This window comes from Panthera uncia (assembly GCF_023721935.1).
Source record: "Panthera uncia isolate 11264 chromosome B3 unlocalized genomic scaffold, Puncia_PCG_1.0 HiC_scaffold_1, whole genome shotgun sequence".
NCBI lineage: Eukaryota > Metazoa > Chordata > Mammalia > Carnivora > Felidae > Panthera > Panthera uncia.
Window position 1 is genome coordinate 39,925,650 of NW_026057582.1, and position 16,470 is coordinate 39,942,119.

The 16,470-nt window shown below is 37.2% G+C and overlaps 1 protein-coding gene across 1 annotated transcript in view; it reads left to right on the plus strand.

Moving 5' to 3' along the window:
* CCDC175 (coiled-coil domain containing 175) overlaps positions 1-16,470 on the plus strand; it is a 75,974-nt gene that overhangs the window by 15,707 nt on the left and 43,797 nt on the right. The window contains exons 6-10 of the mRNA XM_049612662.1: positions 2,379-2,501; positions 5,368-5,477; positions 9,267-9,348; positions 13,143-13,279; positions 15,953-16,063. Of these exons, the coding sequence (XP_049468619.1) occupies positions 2,379-2,501; positions 5,368-5,477; positions 9,267-9,348; positions 13,143-13,279; positions 15,953-16,063 (563 nt within the window). The remainder of the gene's footprint in view (positions 1-2,378; positions 2,502-5,367; positions 5,478-9,266; positions 9,349-13,142; positions 13,280-15,952; positions 16,064-16,470) is intronic.

Below are 16,470 nucleotides of genomic sequence, written 5' to 3' on the forward strand. Positions count from 1 at the left end.
TTCAGATGCAGGGGCACCTGCGTGGCTCCATTGGTTAAGCATTGACTTTTGATTTCAGCTCAGGTCATGATCTCCAAGTTTGTGAGTTCGAGCTCACATCTGGCTCTGTGCTGACAGCATGGAGCCTGCTTCAGATTTTCTCTCTCCCTCTCTTTTTCTGCCTGCCCCTCTTCCGCTCTCTCTCTCTCTCTCTCTCTCTCTCTCTCTCAAAATAAGTAAATAGACATTAAAAAAAGATACTTTCAGATGCAAATAGCAGAAGCCCTAACTCAAATCTGTCTTAAATAGAACATTTATTATCTCACACAGTAGGAATTCCCAAGGTAGAGGGCAGCCTCCAAGACTAGTTAATTTAGTGGCTCATCCCTCCTCTCCTCCATCCCTCATCTTAAGGCTGGCTGTGTTCGTGGTCATAAGATGGCCACCAATAACAACTGGGTTGTATGCTTCCTTATTCAAGTAGAAACAGGAAAATCTTCTCCAACCAAAGACCATAAGTCTTCTTGCTGTGTCTGATCTGGCCAGGTCATGACAGCACCCACCCCTCGAACAATAATGGATCCTAAGGGAGTGCCATGTGCCAGTGGGATAGACCAAGTGGGGTGGATATTATGGAGTCAACCACCATTGCTCACTAAAGGCACTTGATAGGCTATGGTAACAACCTGTTAACTTCCTTTACTTCCTACAAGAAAGGAAAAACTATTAAAGCTCTCAGAGTCTTCAAATCGTAAGCTCTCCCCTTACACAAAACAAAATATTTTTTGCCAATACTGTTTCTGAGATTGCAAGACCTTGGGAGAAGGCCTAGGCCAAAGAATAAACACAGAATTCCAATTTTCAACAAAATGTATTAATCACAAGGTTCCATTCATATGCAACTGTGCCCTGGTGCTGAGATAATTGACAATGGTCATGTTCATTCACAAGACACTTCAGGTGCAATGGCTGATAGCTTTGACAGCCACCCAAACATACATTGTCATAACTCTTTAATACAGAGTTGAATATGCCTTCTCAGACCTAACGACTCAGTTAGTTACCTTGTTCTTGATAATTCATTTTGCCAAAAAAATGCATTGATATATATATTTTTTTAATTTTATTTTTTATTTTTTAAAATTTACATCCAAATTAGCATATAGTGCAACGACTTCAGGAGTAGATTCCTTAGTGCCCTTTACCCATTTAGCCCACGCTCCCCCCATACAACCCCTCCAGTAACCCTCAATTTGTTCTCCATATTTATGTTATGTCTCCATATTTATGTTCTCCATATCTGTTTTGTCCCCCTCCCTGTTTTTATATTATTTCTGTTTCCCTTATGTTCATCTGTTTAGTCTCTTAAAGTCCTCATATGAGTGAAGTCATATGGTTTTTGTCTTTCTCTGACTAATTTCATTTAGCATAACACCCTCCAGTTCCATCCATGTAGTTGCAAATGGCAAGATTTCATTCTTTTTGATTGCCGAGTAATACTCCATTGTGTGTGTGTATGTGTATATATATATGTATATATACACATCTTCTTTATCCATTCATCCATCGATGGACATTTGGGCTCTTTCCATACTTTGGCTACTGTTGATAGTGCTGCTATAAACATGGGGGTGCATGTGTCCCTTCAAAACAGCACACCTGTAATCCCTTGGATAAATGCCTAGTAGTGCAATTTCTGGGTCATAGGGTAGTTCTATTTTTAGTTTCTTGAGGAACCTCCATACTGTTTGCCAGAGTGGCTGCACCAGCTTGCTTTCCCAGCATTGATATATTTGATTTTGATAAGAAGATGACTTACTTCATTGGGTCTGACAAGTAATCAGAATATGTTTCATCTTCGTAAAATGATAAGATGTTGTCCAAGACTGCGTGCTGCCCAGTCTCCAGTGATTTTGTTGACTCTATTTTTAGTCTGCTTTCTTTCCCATTAAAAAAAAGTGAATTCAGGTATCCAGGCAGTTCTTCATTTTCTTTTTTTGACTTTCCTGATCTTATTAGCTCACTATAAATCTGGTGACCATTGGTAAGGTGTTTTACTAGCAAATTGCTACAATGGCTGTTGCTTTTATAATTTGCTATTAATGATCACTGTCTTATTACTCTTATAAATTTACTGTTTCGACATTTATGATTACAGTTACTTGTAGTTCAGTATTCTTCCTGTGATGTTGCAAAACAAGCAAACCCTGGGTTGGTTTCTTTTTTTTTTTTTGGTTTGGTGTGTGTGTGTATGTGCGTGTGTGCGTTTTGTTGTTGTTGATAGACTGACTATGGTATACTTAGATTGAGTATGAATTAGGTTGACAAAATAAAAAGATTGTCTAAACTTTGTTGTTCTCATAAGCTTTTTGACTGGCTTATTCTGTATATCACTACAGATTGAGGAATATAAAAAACTCTGTGACTTGAAGAGAAAGGATACTTATCAAAAGAAGAAAGAATTGAATACATTAAAACTTAAAATGTCAAAAATGAGAGAAACAGTTAGTACCAGCACAGTGGTAAGAAAGAATAAACTATGTCTCTCCATGCCTGTCCAGGCATCTTGATATATATATACACTGTCTTAAATATAACCAGCAGCAGGTGCTTTTTTAAAGGAGCTGATTTTAATCTATCTGCATGCCATTCTGAGAGAATGTTTTCGGCATGCTAAGGTTTTCTGACACTTTATTTAAAATGTTATAGTGCGATTGTGTTTTTTCTTTGGGAATATGGTCAGAAGAAGGAACCTTAAATTACCTTAGGTACAAATTGCATTCGACGGACCAGAATACTGTAAAAATGGGTTTTTAAAATGCACACAGAACTGACCAGATGCGTACAGAACCATATATAACATCTCCATGAGATTGTTTTATTTTACATAACAAAATGAATAGCCATGGGCAAATTCCTTAATTCTGAATGTGTGATAATAAAACAGCTTAGGCTTTTGATTTATATTGGCTACAGGAGCATTAATGTGGAAAGGGGACTATTCATATGAAGTAGAAAATACTTCAGAGCTCTGTGCTTCTATTTTTTAAAATTGATTAACATTGATTGAAAACCAGCCCTCATAAATGTTTTGTGAGGATTATCCTTATTTTAAAGATAAGAAAACTGAAGCTTATTCAGATGGTTCTAATGGAAGAGGGTAATGATAATACCCCTTCTGTGTTAATTAAAACAGAAATGCCTGCTAATCTTCTATTGCAATTAGTTGAATTAACAAGTCTTTGGTGTATTTCTCCTATCTGTATTGAGAATTACATGTAAAACTATATGGGGCAACAGTCATCACATTTCTTACCAGAAACATCACACTTCTCATCAGAATACTCAGCTACTTCCCTTATACTTTTTATAGAGTGGTTCTGATCATTCGGATCATCTTAGTTACAGTGTGTCTATTATGATATCCAATTACAGAATATTAGTAGAATCAAAATTTCTCCCCAGTATGTGTATTTAAGATCATTGGGGTGCCTGGGCAGCTCAGTCAGTTAAGCCTCCAAATCTTGATTTTGGCATAGGTCACGATCCCAGGGTCGTGGGATTGGGTCCAGGTCATTAGGCTGCGTGCTGGGCGTGGAGGCTTCTTAGGAGTCTCTCTCCCCCCTTCTGCCTCTCCCCCACTCTTGCATGCAGGTGCAATAAATAAATCAGTAGATAGATAAATAATCATTATCTGTTTTTCAAACAGATCTGTTTTCTGTATAGTAAGCAAGCATGAGTGAGGCTAGATTCAAAGGAGAACAGAAGGGTTATATCAGATAGACTTTATCTGCAGGCCCAAGCTCCTGCCTTTGTTTGGGTCTCATAGGTCATGAGTCAGGTACTCCATCAACCCAGCTTGGGAAGACACAGTATATATTCCTTCACCTGTGCTCCAAAGATCTCTAAGACAAATTATGCAAGACTAGAAGATGGCAAGGATAAACTCACCTCCAGCATCATTGCCACCTCCCAGAAGACAACATGCCCACCCTAACTCCACTTTACTGCAGGAGAATAGTGTTTAAAGCACAAACTTGAGTGTCACAGAGACCTGGGGTTCAAATTTTTAACTCTATCAACCTGAAGTTTCCGCACCTATAAAATGGGGTGATAATACTGCCTACTTCAAAGGGCTAGAAGCTCAAGTGAGGTCATGCCCATAAGACTTTTAGCTGAGTGCTTTGTATTTGGTAAAGGTGGTTATTGGGGTTGTTACTCTCACCATCCACGATTAGAAAACAGGGTTTGGCTGTGGACTGAGACAACAGGAAATTCCAGGTTAATCTTCCAGGGGTGTCTTCATTTTAGATGACTCCGCAGCCCGGTCAAGCTGAGGTGATGTTGCCAGAAAAGAATAATGGTGTGTGATTCTTGAGGTGGCCTACATGCCCAGGGCAGGGGGGACTGAAAGCAAGAGGTGACCGATGAGGGGCCTAAATGGGCCTTCAGCACACAGCCACTAATCCTCATGATCGGTCACAGTCCTTTAGACATTGTGCTCATGTTCGACTTCAGACCCTTGTTAACTCTGAAACTAGTTATTGCCCAGAAGTTGAGTCATATGGGTGCTTCAGAGAAAGAAAGAGTTGAGGGGAGCTTTCGTGCACCTGTCTAGTAGGAATGAGAGCACCTGTGTTCCCCACCGGTGTTTCTCTGACTCCACATTGATGTGCAGGGTTAGATGCCATTAATCTGCCTGTGGTGACTCCATGCCAGGGAGCAGTGGAATTTGATGAACTTTCTCTCCCTTCCATTTCTCCCTCACAGCTGAAGTGCAGACCCAAGGCTCTAATTTGTTTGCCTCCCCCTTTCTTTATCCCAAAACTGCATTGTTAACACATGTGCCACTTGGAGTTTTCTCTATTCATACTTCATTCTTTTAAATGATGTTAATATTTTACCACAGCACCAGCTGTTACATTTCCAAAATACTGATTAATATTAAGAAAACTTCTCTTAACCTGAGCATATTTGTCAGTTAAGGTAATTTGTTTTTACTTTTTTTTTTTTTTAAATAATACTCATTCTAATGTCCTGGAATATTTTGAAAATGATTATGAAAATACAGATTTGTTAAGACTTATTTTAAAAGGTAGCCAAAATGAATTCATGTCTTAAAAGTTGTTTTTATAGTTTTCATATTCTTGTTGCTATATTTGGTTGCTCTCTCTCTAAAACTGTAGGGTTTTTTATGATGATTTCAGAATTATTTCTGTCCAAGTTTGTTCTGTGAATAAATAATTTTAATGATTGCTTTTTATCTTAGCTAAAGGTACCCCCAATGTAAAAGTTGAATAAGTGATACATGAATATTTAATGAATTGAACACTTCCATGAATCATTTGGTGACAATTGAATACCATAATTTTATTGAATTATCAATAGGTTCTTAGTGATCACAATTTAGAGATAGCACAACTACAAGAATCAATAAGGCATTGGGAACAAGAGGTTGAAGAAATGAAGAAATCCTGTAAGATCCTGGAGGATAAAATGTAAGTTCAATGCTTTATTTTTACTAAAACATTTCTAGATGTTATATTTTTTCATTAAAAAATTTTTTTTAATATTAGATTGAGAACTATATTCTCTTAATTTACTAAAATTTGCAATTGTCAGCTTTATAAAACCACCTCTTCGTTTGGAAATTAACCAGTCTTCCACATGATCAAGAGAAAAAATTGAGGAGGATACAATCCTGTATGAATTGTCCTCACTTTAGTTCCTGATTCCCTACAAACAAATATGCCCCCAGGGGAAGGCATTAGTGGAACCTCCTGTAGGTTCACCTACCCTTGCTATGATAGTTGTGGTTCTTAGTCAAGGGGGACTTACAGAACTTATTGAAAAAAATACAAGGATATTTCAGGGCAAAACCCATGGGACTAGAACCATAAACTTAAGGAAATCTGTCCATCCCAAGGAACAGTCTCTGCTTCCTTTTGGGAACCATGTTTCATTCTCTACATACTATGTTCTCTCCTTGGGGGGCCCATGGCTAAACATGGCCATTCCAAACCCTCAAAGGTTACCTGTCACAGGTCCATCTATCTTTAGAGATTGGCCCACAGACTTCTCCCAGGAGAATTCCCAGATTTTTCCCATCAGAAGGTGTTTGGCTCAGCTCTGACCAGGAAGAGTGGGGTCTTGTAGTACAAATATGGCTTCCAGGCCTTCCCCTAGATTCTGCTGGCAGTTTAAAAGACAAATTTTGGACTTAGTAGGTTCCCCAAAAGGCAAGTAACTTCCCATGTGTAATCTCATTATAATATAGCTTATTTCTATGTAGGATTAAATGTTTTGTGATTTATATGTTTTCTAAAACAGCGGTTGCCAACAGTATAGTGCTATTCTACCATCATCAGGCCATAAAATAGGCAATAATCTTTGCACTCAGTACCAGATTTAAAAATATAAAATCTTGGGGTGCCTGGCTGGTTTAGTCAGTGGAGCCTGTGACTCTTGATCTTGGGGTTGTGAGTTTGAGTCCATGTTGGGCAAAGAGTTTACTTAAAAGTAAATAATTTTTTAAAAAGAAGTATAAAAGCTCGAGTCATACTACAACTAAAACTCAGAATAAAAAAATCTTTTTCTTTGAAAGTGATTCAATAGGTTTAGTTCATGCATATTTTGAAGAAAAACTAGGCAAATAATCATAGAGGAAGATACAGATCAGGTCTTCAGTTATTTCTAGGAGTTATGATTTAAAAACTTGCTATACTGATGAAGTTTTATTGATAAGTAGTCTTCATGTTAGCTAATTTGTTTTAAATATACATTCAAGAATGAAATGGGGATTCATTGATCTTCTACTTTTTTTTTTTTACTTTTTTTTTTTTTTAACGTTTATTTATTTTTGAGACAGAGAGAGACAGAGCATGAACGGGGGAGGGGCAGAGAGAGAGGGAGACACAGAATCGGAAACAGGCTCCAGGCTCTGAGCCATCAGCCCAGAGCCCGACACGGGGCTCGAACTCACGGACCGCGAGATCGTGACCTGAGCTGAAGTTGGCCGCTTAACCGACTGAGCCACCCAGGCGCCCCTGATCTTCTACTTTTAATGGCTTATCATTTTTTTTTATCCCAGCTTTTCAAGAGTTTTCATTCATATGGAATCTCTGTGAGGAAAAGTGCATTTGGTTAATTTGGTGATTGAAGATTTCAGTTACCCCCTTTGTTACTAATAAAACTATACCTTTTTTCTTTACTACCAAGCAAATTAAAAGAAAATTCTTACGTTCTTTCTGTTTTCTCCTTTAGTTCATTTACTCAATTTATGGAAGTGAGAAAAGGCACCTAAATCTTGGTTGGTGGATTTGAAGAGTCAAACAGAGTTGTTTTATAATAGTCCATAAGATTCTTTAAGAATAAATTATACAATAAACTAAAATAATTTGCACAAACTCATCTTCCTATTAATAAACTTTATTTTTCCCCCATAAAGTCTTTAATTTCCAAGCTTGTTACATGTTTTGAGGTCCAAATATTGAGGAAAAACAAATCACTCAAACATGAGTTAAAATTCTGTGTGTGGACAGTTAAGAGAACATAAATGCTCCACAAGTCCACAGGAAGCATTGATTAGTTTAAACCTTATTCATTATTATTATTGATGTCCAGCATGATGTGTTTGCATAATAAAGGCAAATCCTGTGCTTACATTTCTAACTGAGTATGGTCTTTCTTCACCATTCGGCTAGTTTTCAGCACACAGGAAGTTGGAAACTAAATGTTGTATATAAATGGTATCCAATTTGTGACCCTGAGTATACACTTAACATTGCAGTGAAGGCTATGAAAATTATAGATGCTTTTTTAGAAGGGTTGAAATGACTTCAAGATTTTCCTGATTACCAATGACCTGTATTGCCAAACGTTAATGATTGAGCCTATTCCTTAAAGTTCTTGAATTCTTAATGGAATTTGACACATTTCCACCTTCTTGAAATACTTTCTTCCCTTGGCCTCCCAAACATCATATTTTCTTATGTCACGCACTAAACTGCCCCTTTTTAGGGCCCTTTATTTGTTCCAGTTCTTCTCTCTGGCTCTAAATTTTGGAGTTCTCAGCCCTTCTCTATTCATACTCTCCATACATGATTTGATCCAGTCTTATGGTGTTATATACCTTCTGTACCCCAATGACTCGCAGATTAAATATCCAGCACAGAGTTCTAAATGCATATTTGACCTCTCCAGCATATTTGACCTCTCCGTTTGAAGGATATCTGTTAGATATCTCAAATATAACACGTCCTAAACGGAACTCTTAATTTCCCACCTCCTTGAAACAGCTCTTCCGTCAGTCTTCCATATCGCCATTTACCTGGTTACTCTAGCCAAAAACCTAGGAATCATGCATCAATCCTGTTTTCCTCACTACCTAACCCTAACCCCACCTCCAGCCAAATCCAAAGGCAGATCCAACTATTTCTCACTACTTCCACCACTTCAACTTTAGTCTGAACCACTCTTTTCTCTTCTTGACCACTGCTGTAGCCTTCTACATAGTCTGTCTTCCTGTATTGTTGTCTTTCTCCACTAAGTAGCCACAGTCATCTTTACAAGATGTAAATCAGTTCATGTCTCTCCTCTGCTTAAATTCTCCCCTGGTTCCCTTCACAATGATATCTGAACTTCTCCTTTGTCCTTGAGACCCTACGTGATCTAGTCTCTGTCTGCCTCTCCAACTTTCTCATAATTGTCTCTTCACCAAATGCCCAAAACTTGTTCTTGCCTCAAGATATTATCACTGACTGTTCCTTCTACACGAAAAGCTCTTTCTTCAGATCTTCACCTATCTGGCTCCTTTTCATCATTCAGGTCTTTCACAGATCATCTCAAGAAGCCTTCCATTACCACCCATCTACAATAATACCCTCACTCTCAGGATTTCTCTGTCCTTCACCCTACTTTGTGTTCTTTAAAGCACTTAACACTATCTGAAATAATAATAATAATTGTTATTATTGTTATTTTGATAACTTGCTTATATTCTACTTCACTAGAGTGTAATTTCCATGAGGGCAGGGACTTCACCTGTGCTGTATCTCTAGTACCTATAATACCTGCAGAAGACAAGTATTTAATAATTACTTCTTAATAAATAAAGGAAGTATTAATTCATCAAACAAGTAAAAAAAATTTTGCTTAGTTTTGTGAATATACCCATAAATATGTTGTATAGGAAGATGGGGACTGGAAGTTTCTGGAGTCATAAATAAATGTGGCTTTACTGGAAAACATGCCCTAATATGAATCTGTTTGGCTTCCTTTGATCATAGGCATTTTTTTATGAATAACAAGGAAAAACTGGAAGATTCATCTAGTGTTGAAAAAGATGAAATTTTGCAGAAGATAAAGCAGGTAGGAAGATGGAAATTACGCCTTTTAGATTATTATTAGTTTTTATTTTTAGTTAATATTTTAAATATATTTGAGAAATGTTAAATTTTCTAAAAGTAGATTTTTCATGATATAATAATGATCATATAATAATATATATTATAATATATATTATGTATTATATATAATATAATAATCATGATCATTTGCAGTAATTGATTTAAAGATTTTTATTCCCTCCCCAAATATTTTAAATATATGAAAGAGCAAATGTTGTCTATGTGAAAATGAATCATTTGTTTGGTAACTTTTCATGTGGTTATGGTTATAATACATTAGAAATATCCAGATCAATGGGTATTTTTCATATGAATTATTTAGAAAAAAATGGGACCCTCTTGCTGTTGTGTGGTACCTGTAAAGTCTAGCAACCCATACTGTGCTTAGTAAGTAGTGAAATATTTGAGTCAGATTAGCATCCAGGAGAATTCTCTAGACATTTTAAATTTTGGTTAAAAGAAATATCATAAGTACTTAATTACGGGTATAAACCAAAATTTATCCACAAGGTATTCAGTAAAGCATTCCTTATAATAATTCAAAAATTAGGGGGAAGATACAATTAAAGTCCAACAAAAGAGCCTTGATTAAGTAATAGCTCATAATATATTATTGCGTGACAAATAGAATATAAAACAGTACACGGTGGGTCTCTTCCATAAGAATGATTTGAACCGATTACATTCTTTCCATTTGGTTATGAGCTAATGGCATTAGGGACGGCTTCCCTCCAGGTTAGACCTACTCTGATTCTTTAGTTGTGAAGATTCTGAAAGACAGAAACTAGACAAGGTTGGTAGGTTGGCTGGGTGGTCGGTTGGTTTTTAAAGTTGTCTTTCATTCTCTGGGCAAAGGATTACTTTTTCCTTTCTGTTTATTTCCTGAAGCTGCCAGGCAGGCTTCAGATGATAGCTCCGTAGTTTGCAGGCCCCCAACTGTCTGGAAAATCCAGGACCCCTACACTGGCATGGCTTACTTGCTCAAAGGGCAAATGCAAAGGGGTTTCGCTTTAATCCATAGCCGTCAGCCAAATTCCATGAGTTCAAGTCAGTGACTGCTTCAAAGGGATCAGGGCTCTGACCCATTTACTATTTCCACTGGACTCTCGGTGGCAGCCAATCTTAATTCTCATGAGGTGTAGGAGACAAGTTCAGTGATGAAATTCTATTGTAACTTTATTTTAATTTTTTTTATTATAAGATATTACACACAGAACAGTACACACGCTATAAATGTACAATCCTTATGTACATACATATCTTTTGATGGGTATAATTTATTAGTTGCAATGAAGTACAGTTTATCAATCTTTTCCTTTTTGGTTTTTATGTCCTTTGTCACGAAGATACTATTTCATGATCTTCTAGAAGATTTATTGTTTGCCCTTTCACATTTAGGACTACAAGCCATCTGGAATCTGTGTGTGTGTGTGTGGGTGTGTGTGTGTGTGCGCATGCTGTGAGATGGTGGTCAAGGTTCATATTTTTCCATAAGATTATCTAGCACCATTTAATGAAAAGAACATCTTTTCCTGCACTATACTGTAATGGTAAGTTTGTCATAAATCAACGGCAGATCATAAATACATTGTAAATATGTGTATAGTTCTGTGGACTCTCTATTGTGTTCCTTTGGGCTTGTCTCCCCTCACATTAAAACCAGACTTTCTTAATTAGCAGCTTTTAACATAAGCCTTTATAGTTAGCAGTATAAATCCTTCCACTTTGTTCTTCAAGATTGCTTTCGCTGTTCTTGGCCCTTTGAATTTCTGTCAGTCTGTCAAGTCCTGCCAAAAAAAACCTGTTTGCATTTGGACCGGGGTTGCATTATATCTATAGATCAGTTTGGGGAGAATGTCACATTCTTACAATATCAAGGCTTCCAATCCATGAAAGTGGTGTACCTCATTTACTTTAGGTCTTCTTTGTTCCCTTTGACTTATTCACTTTAACTATCATATGTCCACATTTTCTTTTTATTTCTCCTGCTTTGGGATTTATTGGGCTGCTTAAATCTGTAAATTGCTGTATTTTGCAAGTTCTGCAAAATTCTTAGCCGTTATCTGCTCACATATTTCATTCCCTTTCCTCTTTGTCTGAGACTCCAATTGTATATATATGTATGCACGTGTGTGTATACAATTATTTGTGCTAATAAACACATCCTCTATGTTTTTTTACCCTCTCTTTCGTGTTTTCTATCTTTTGTCTCCTCCTGCTGTATTCTGGGCAGGATGGTCTTATTTCAGCTGTTAATTTTGGTTATTGAATTTTTTAAATTGGTAATTTTCAAATCTGCATTGTCTATTTCAATTCCTTGCCATAATTTTCAAGTATGTCGAACATTTCTTTGATTATAGTAAACACAATATTTGTATAGTTCAGTACCTAATTCCACTCACTATCTGATGTTTTTATAGGTTTGTTTCTGTAGTCTTTTGCTTCTGCCAATTTTTTTTTTCATGCTGTCTTATTTCCTTCTGTTCCTAGTAGAAAACTGTATACCAGACATTGTATTTGGGGTGGGGGGGAGTTTGTAAAAACAATTTGAAGCTTAGGATGATCATATCTTTTCCAGGAACAGACTTAAATTCACTTCCGTCAGATGGCTGGGGTATTACCAGTCCCAAACCACTTTAATGCACCCTTAGGTTCCCTGGTGATCAAAATTAGGCTGGGCCATGGCTTATTAGCTTCCAATTTACCCTTCTCCAGAGCATGAAGCTTTTTGAGACCACAGGTTAAAGTGGTAGAAGATTTATCAAACTCAATACCTGGATGAACTCTGTTGATTTTTGTCCCTCTTGTCAGGTAAGAGAACTAAAATTCCATTTCCAAGTGGTTTCTTTCATATCAATCAATGTCCTTAGGGTAAAAGGAGTTTTCAGTGCTAGATTTACTACTCTGGATTTTTTTTTTTTTTTTTTTTGAGAGAGAGAGAGAGAGCAGGGGAGGGGAAGAGGAACAAGGAGAGAGAATCCTAAGAAAGCTTTACACCCATCACAGAGCCCAATAATGCAGGACTCGATCCCATGACTGTGGAATCATGACCCGAGCCAAAATCAAGATTCAGATGCTTAACCAACTAAGCCACCCCGGTGCCCTCTACCCTGGATTCTTGATTTCTTGTAGAATTAGTCATTATCTTGTTAGTTCTTCAACACTTCTAAGATATTTTTTCATCCAGCTATTCTAGTAATACTCAGCCAAAAGGTTATTGTGAACTACTCAGCCCATCACTCCTACTAAACATAACTTTCTTACCTCTTTTGAAGCAATTCAATAGAGACATTTTAAACACAAACTTCTTGAATACAAAGTTCCCTAATAAATGTTAGTTTTGTCCTTGAATAGAAATATTTAACAAGAAGCAGACCTAGTATCTCATCAAAGAGGTTTTGAGCAAGAGCTTCTATTGGTGTTACATTTTCTTTTCCCTAGTGTAATTTATCTTCTGGGAAAAGGACTTATGGATCCTGTTGAATGATCTCAGTTTATTAACCTCAATGCTTATTTCAATATGAATGATTTACTCTGTGGTTTTTGCATCAGTGTCTACTACCTTTCTCTACTTTTGTCATAATTTATAGGAGAGGCCCCAAAATATATAACTGCATATTTGATATAGAATTAAATCACTCAACATTTATGGCATAGTTATTGTATGCTAAGTAACATACCCAGTGCTCTAGAGTTGCCACATGACTGACTCCCATCAAAGGAAATGTGTCCTCTAATTGCTTTTTTTTTTCCTAGATGGCTGAAAAACTACACAAAAATCATTTAGAGAGCAAAGATCTACGGGAGAAATTACATACTCTTACCAGACAATATAAGATTGTCTTAAGTGAGGAGGAGAAAGTTTTTATACAGAAACAGAACACTTATAATGAGTATGTTTCTATCCATGATCTGTACATGAATCAACATGTTATGGTTATGGGGTGCTTTCCTTGGCATCAAAATGGTGACTCTCTAAAGAATGAAATATGGCCCTTTGTAGCAACATGGATGGAACTGGAGAGTGTGATGCTAAGTGAAATAAGCCATACAGAGAAAGGCAGATACCATATGTTTTCACTCTTATGTGGATCCTGAGAAACTTAACAGAAACCCATGGGGGAGGGGAAGGAAAAAAAAAAAGAGGTTAGAGTGGGAGAGAGCCAAAGCATAAGAGACTCTTAAAAACTGAGAACAAACAGAGGGTTGATGGGGGGTGGGAGGGAGGGGAGGGTAGGTGATGGGCATTGAAGAGGGCATCTTTTGGGATGAGCACTGGGTGTTGTATGGAAACCAATTTGACAATAAATTTCATATATTAAAAAAAACATTGTAAAAAATTTACAGTAAAAAAAAATGGTGACTCTCTACTTAAGTTCATCCTAGTTTTAAAATATTTACCTAAAAATAAACACACTCCTCATCTGCCTGTATATGCACTGAGTAATGCTTTCCTCATATGGGTTAGATCAAATCCATAAACACCATGGGCATTATATTTACTTCTACATCAGATTCTTGAAAAAATAATCCTGCTTTTACTCCATGAGACTGTTTAGAGAAACTGTGAGATCTACCTTCATCAGAAACTGGCTCTGCCTTCTCTTCCCTAACTCTGTGAAGGGTTTGGTCATTGACACAATCCCCTAATGCAGAGACTGGGAAATTATTCAAGGAAATTCCTATCTTTTACTACCCGTTGGACTCCATTCAAGTACCAAGGCTTGTCAATTCCACCTCCCGGATATTTCTCAAATATATCCCATTCTTCTCTCCAACTCCATTCTTGTCACCTCTTTCAGCTTCTTTGCACTGGCTTGTCCCTCCAAAGTTCTCCCCACTTTCTGCTTTACCACCCTTAAGTTGTTCGCCTTCCTTCTACCAGAATGATCCTTCTGAAACATCCCTCTGATGCCATTCCTTTTCATCAGTCACTACATTGTCATAAGTAGTCTATAAATCTCTTGTTTCCACTGAACTATGAACAGATCAGGGTATTTACTCAGTGCTACATCCCCAGGACCTTGTACATTGCTTAGCAGATAGTGGGCATTCACCAATATTTTCTTAACAAAGACAGAATAACATCTTGCAAGCATGAATTCTATAAGTAATGATCCATTACTACAGACAAAGTTAGATCACACAGAAGTGTAATTACAGTGTCCAAGCACACTTAGGTGAAACTGAGTTTATGGTCATTGCAGCATGTGAGCTGCAGAGAGTAGTTACAATGATTGTATCTCATTCAACTGAATAACCTACCAAGAATCTGCTTTCAGTAGTTTTTTTCAGCAAAAAATTTCCCCAGATCAGTACTGAGTTAATCAGTACTCATCTACAGGTAAAGTTTCCTTCAAGGTCACACTGCTAGAAAGAGGTAAAGCCAGTATTTAAAGCTGGTCTAACTGACCCCTTCACCTTTCATAAAATAGCATGGTAGAACTGATAATGTGCTGATGACAAATCATTGTAACACTAAAACATTTACTATTGTTATTGGTTTTTGTCTTCAGCTTGGGCTGCCATGACTAAGCACCATAGACTGGGTGGTTTAAACAACGGAAATTTATTTCTCACAGTTCCAGAGGATGGAGATCCAATATCAGGGTGCCAGCATGGTTGGGTTCTGGTGAGAAGCCCTTTTTCCTGGCTTGCACGAGGCTGCCTTCTTGCTGTGTTTTTACATGGTAGAAATAGGGAGAAAACAAACTTCCTGGTGTCTCTTCTTACAAGGAGCCTCTTCGTCATGACCTCATCTAATCAGGTGACCTCATCACTTCACAAAAGCCTCACCTTCCAATACCATCACACTGGGTGTTAGGGCTTCAACACACAAATTTTAGGGACTGAACACAGTTCAGTCCATAGAAGTTTTGAAGAAGACGAGACGCTTATTTAAAGCACTTTCTGTTACAGGAATGCCCCTATCAATGTCTGGAAAAAACTGAAATTGAACAAAACTGTGTACTTCCTATTATTCTGTCTGCAAATTGGAGACAAAATATAACCACTTTTTACAAAGTGCCTCATGAGTCCCACACACTGGATTGAGCACTTTATAGCTCATTTAATCCTTATAGCTGTTGAGATAGGTATTATGATCCCTATTTTATGGATGGAGATACTGAGGCTCATCTCCAGGTGAAGTTTCCTTCAGGGTCACACTCCTAGAAAGAGGCAAAGCCAGTATTTAAAGTTGGTCTAACTGACCCCTTCACCTTTCACAAAAGAACATGGTAGAATTGATAAATATATTAAAAGAGACACCCCCGCTCAGAGGGACAGAGTGCTAGGGACAGAACTGTTCTTGTGGTTTTATGGTGACTACAGCAGTTCATGCTCTCTCCATGGCTTAGGAATTTTCATGAGTTTAGATTTCACCACCACTAGCAAAAAGACTTTGTTTCTATTTTCCTAATTTGTTCAGTAAATAGTTGATGAACCAAACTTGGCAGCCTACATTCTACATTCTTATTTGTGATTGCAATGTCCCCTCATGCTGAGGAGTTAAAAAAGACGATTTCACCTTTCAACATGTGCTAACTCTGGTTTTTTCATGGTAGGAATCAGAAACAAATGGCATTTATTAGTCGGAAAGAAAACTTCCTATCGCAAAGAAAAGTAGACATCAAAAATATGGAGGAAGGACTTGTCACGCTCCAGGAACTTCATCAGTATGTTTGTTGCCCTTGAAACATTTAATCATTCTTTTCTGCATTTGTTTTAATATATGGTAACCATAGATCTATCAGTTTCTGATATCCTATAGAAAAGGAGGTTTATGATTCACTGTCTCTGTTTTACAGTATAGAAGGGTCATTATCATTGAATCTACCGTTGAAAGGGTAGACAGGTCCTGAGTTCTGGACAAGCTGCTGGACATGAGAAATGGACCCATCAGGAGTCTAGGAACAAGAATGTGCCTGAACATTATCACAACACTGACCCCCTATGGTGTTCATTTCTGCCATTCTAAATCACTTTAATTTTTAATTTTAATTTTTCTGATTAAAATAAGTAATGCCTGATGTGATTTTAAAATTCAAATGTAGAAATGTGGCTTAGAAGCATAAAAGTGACC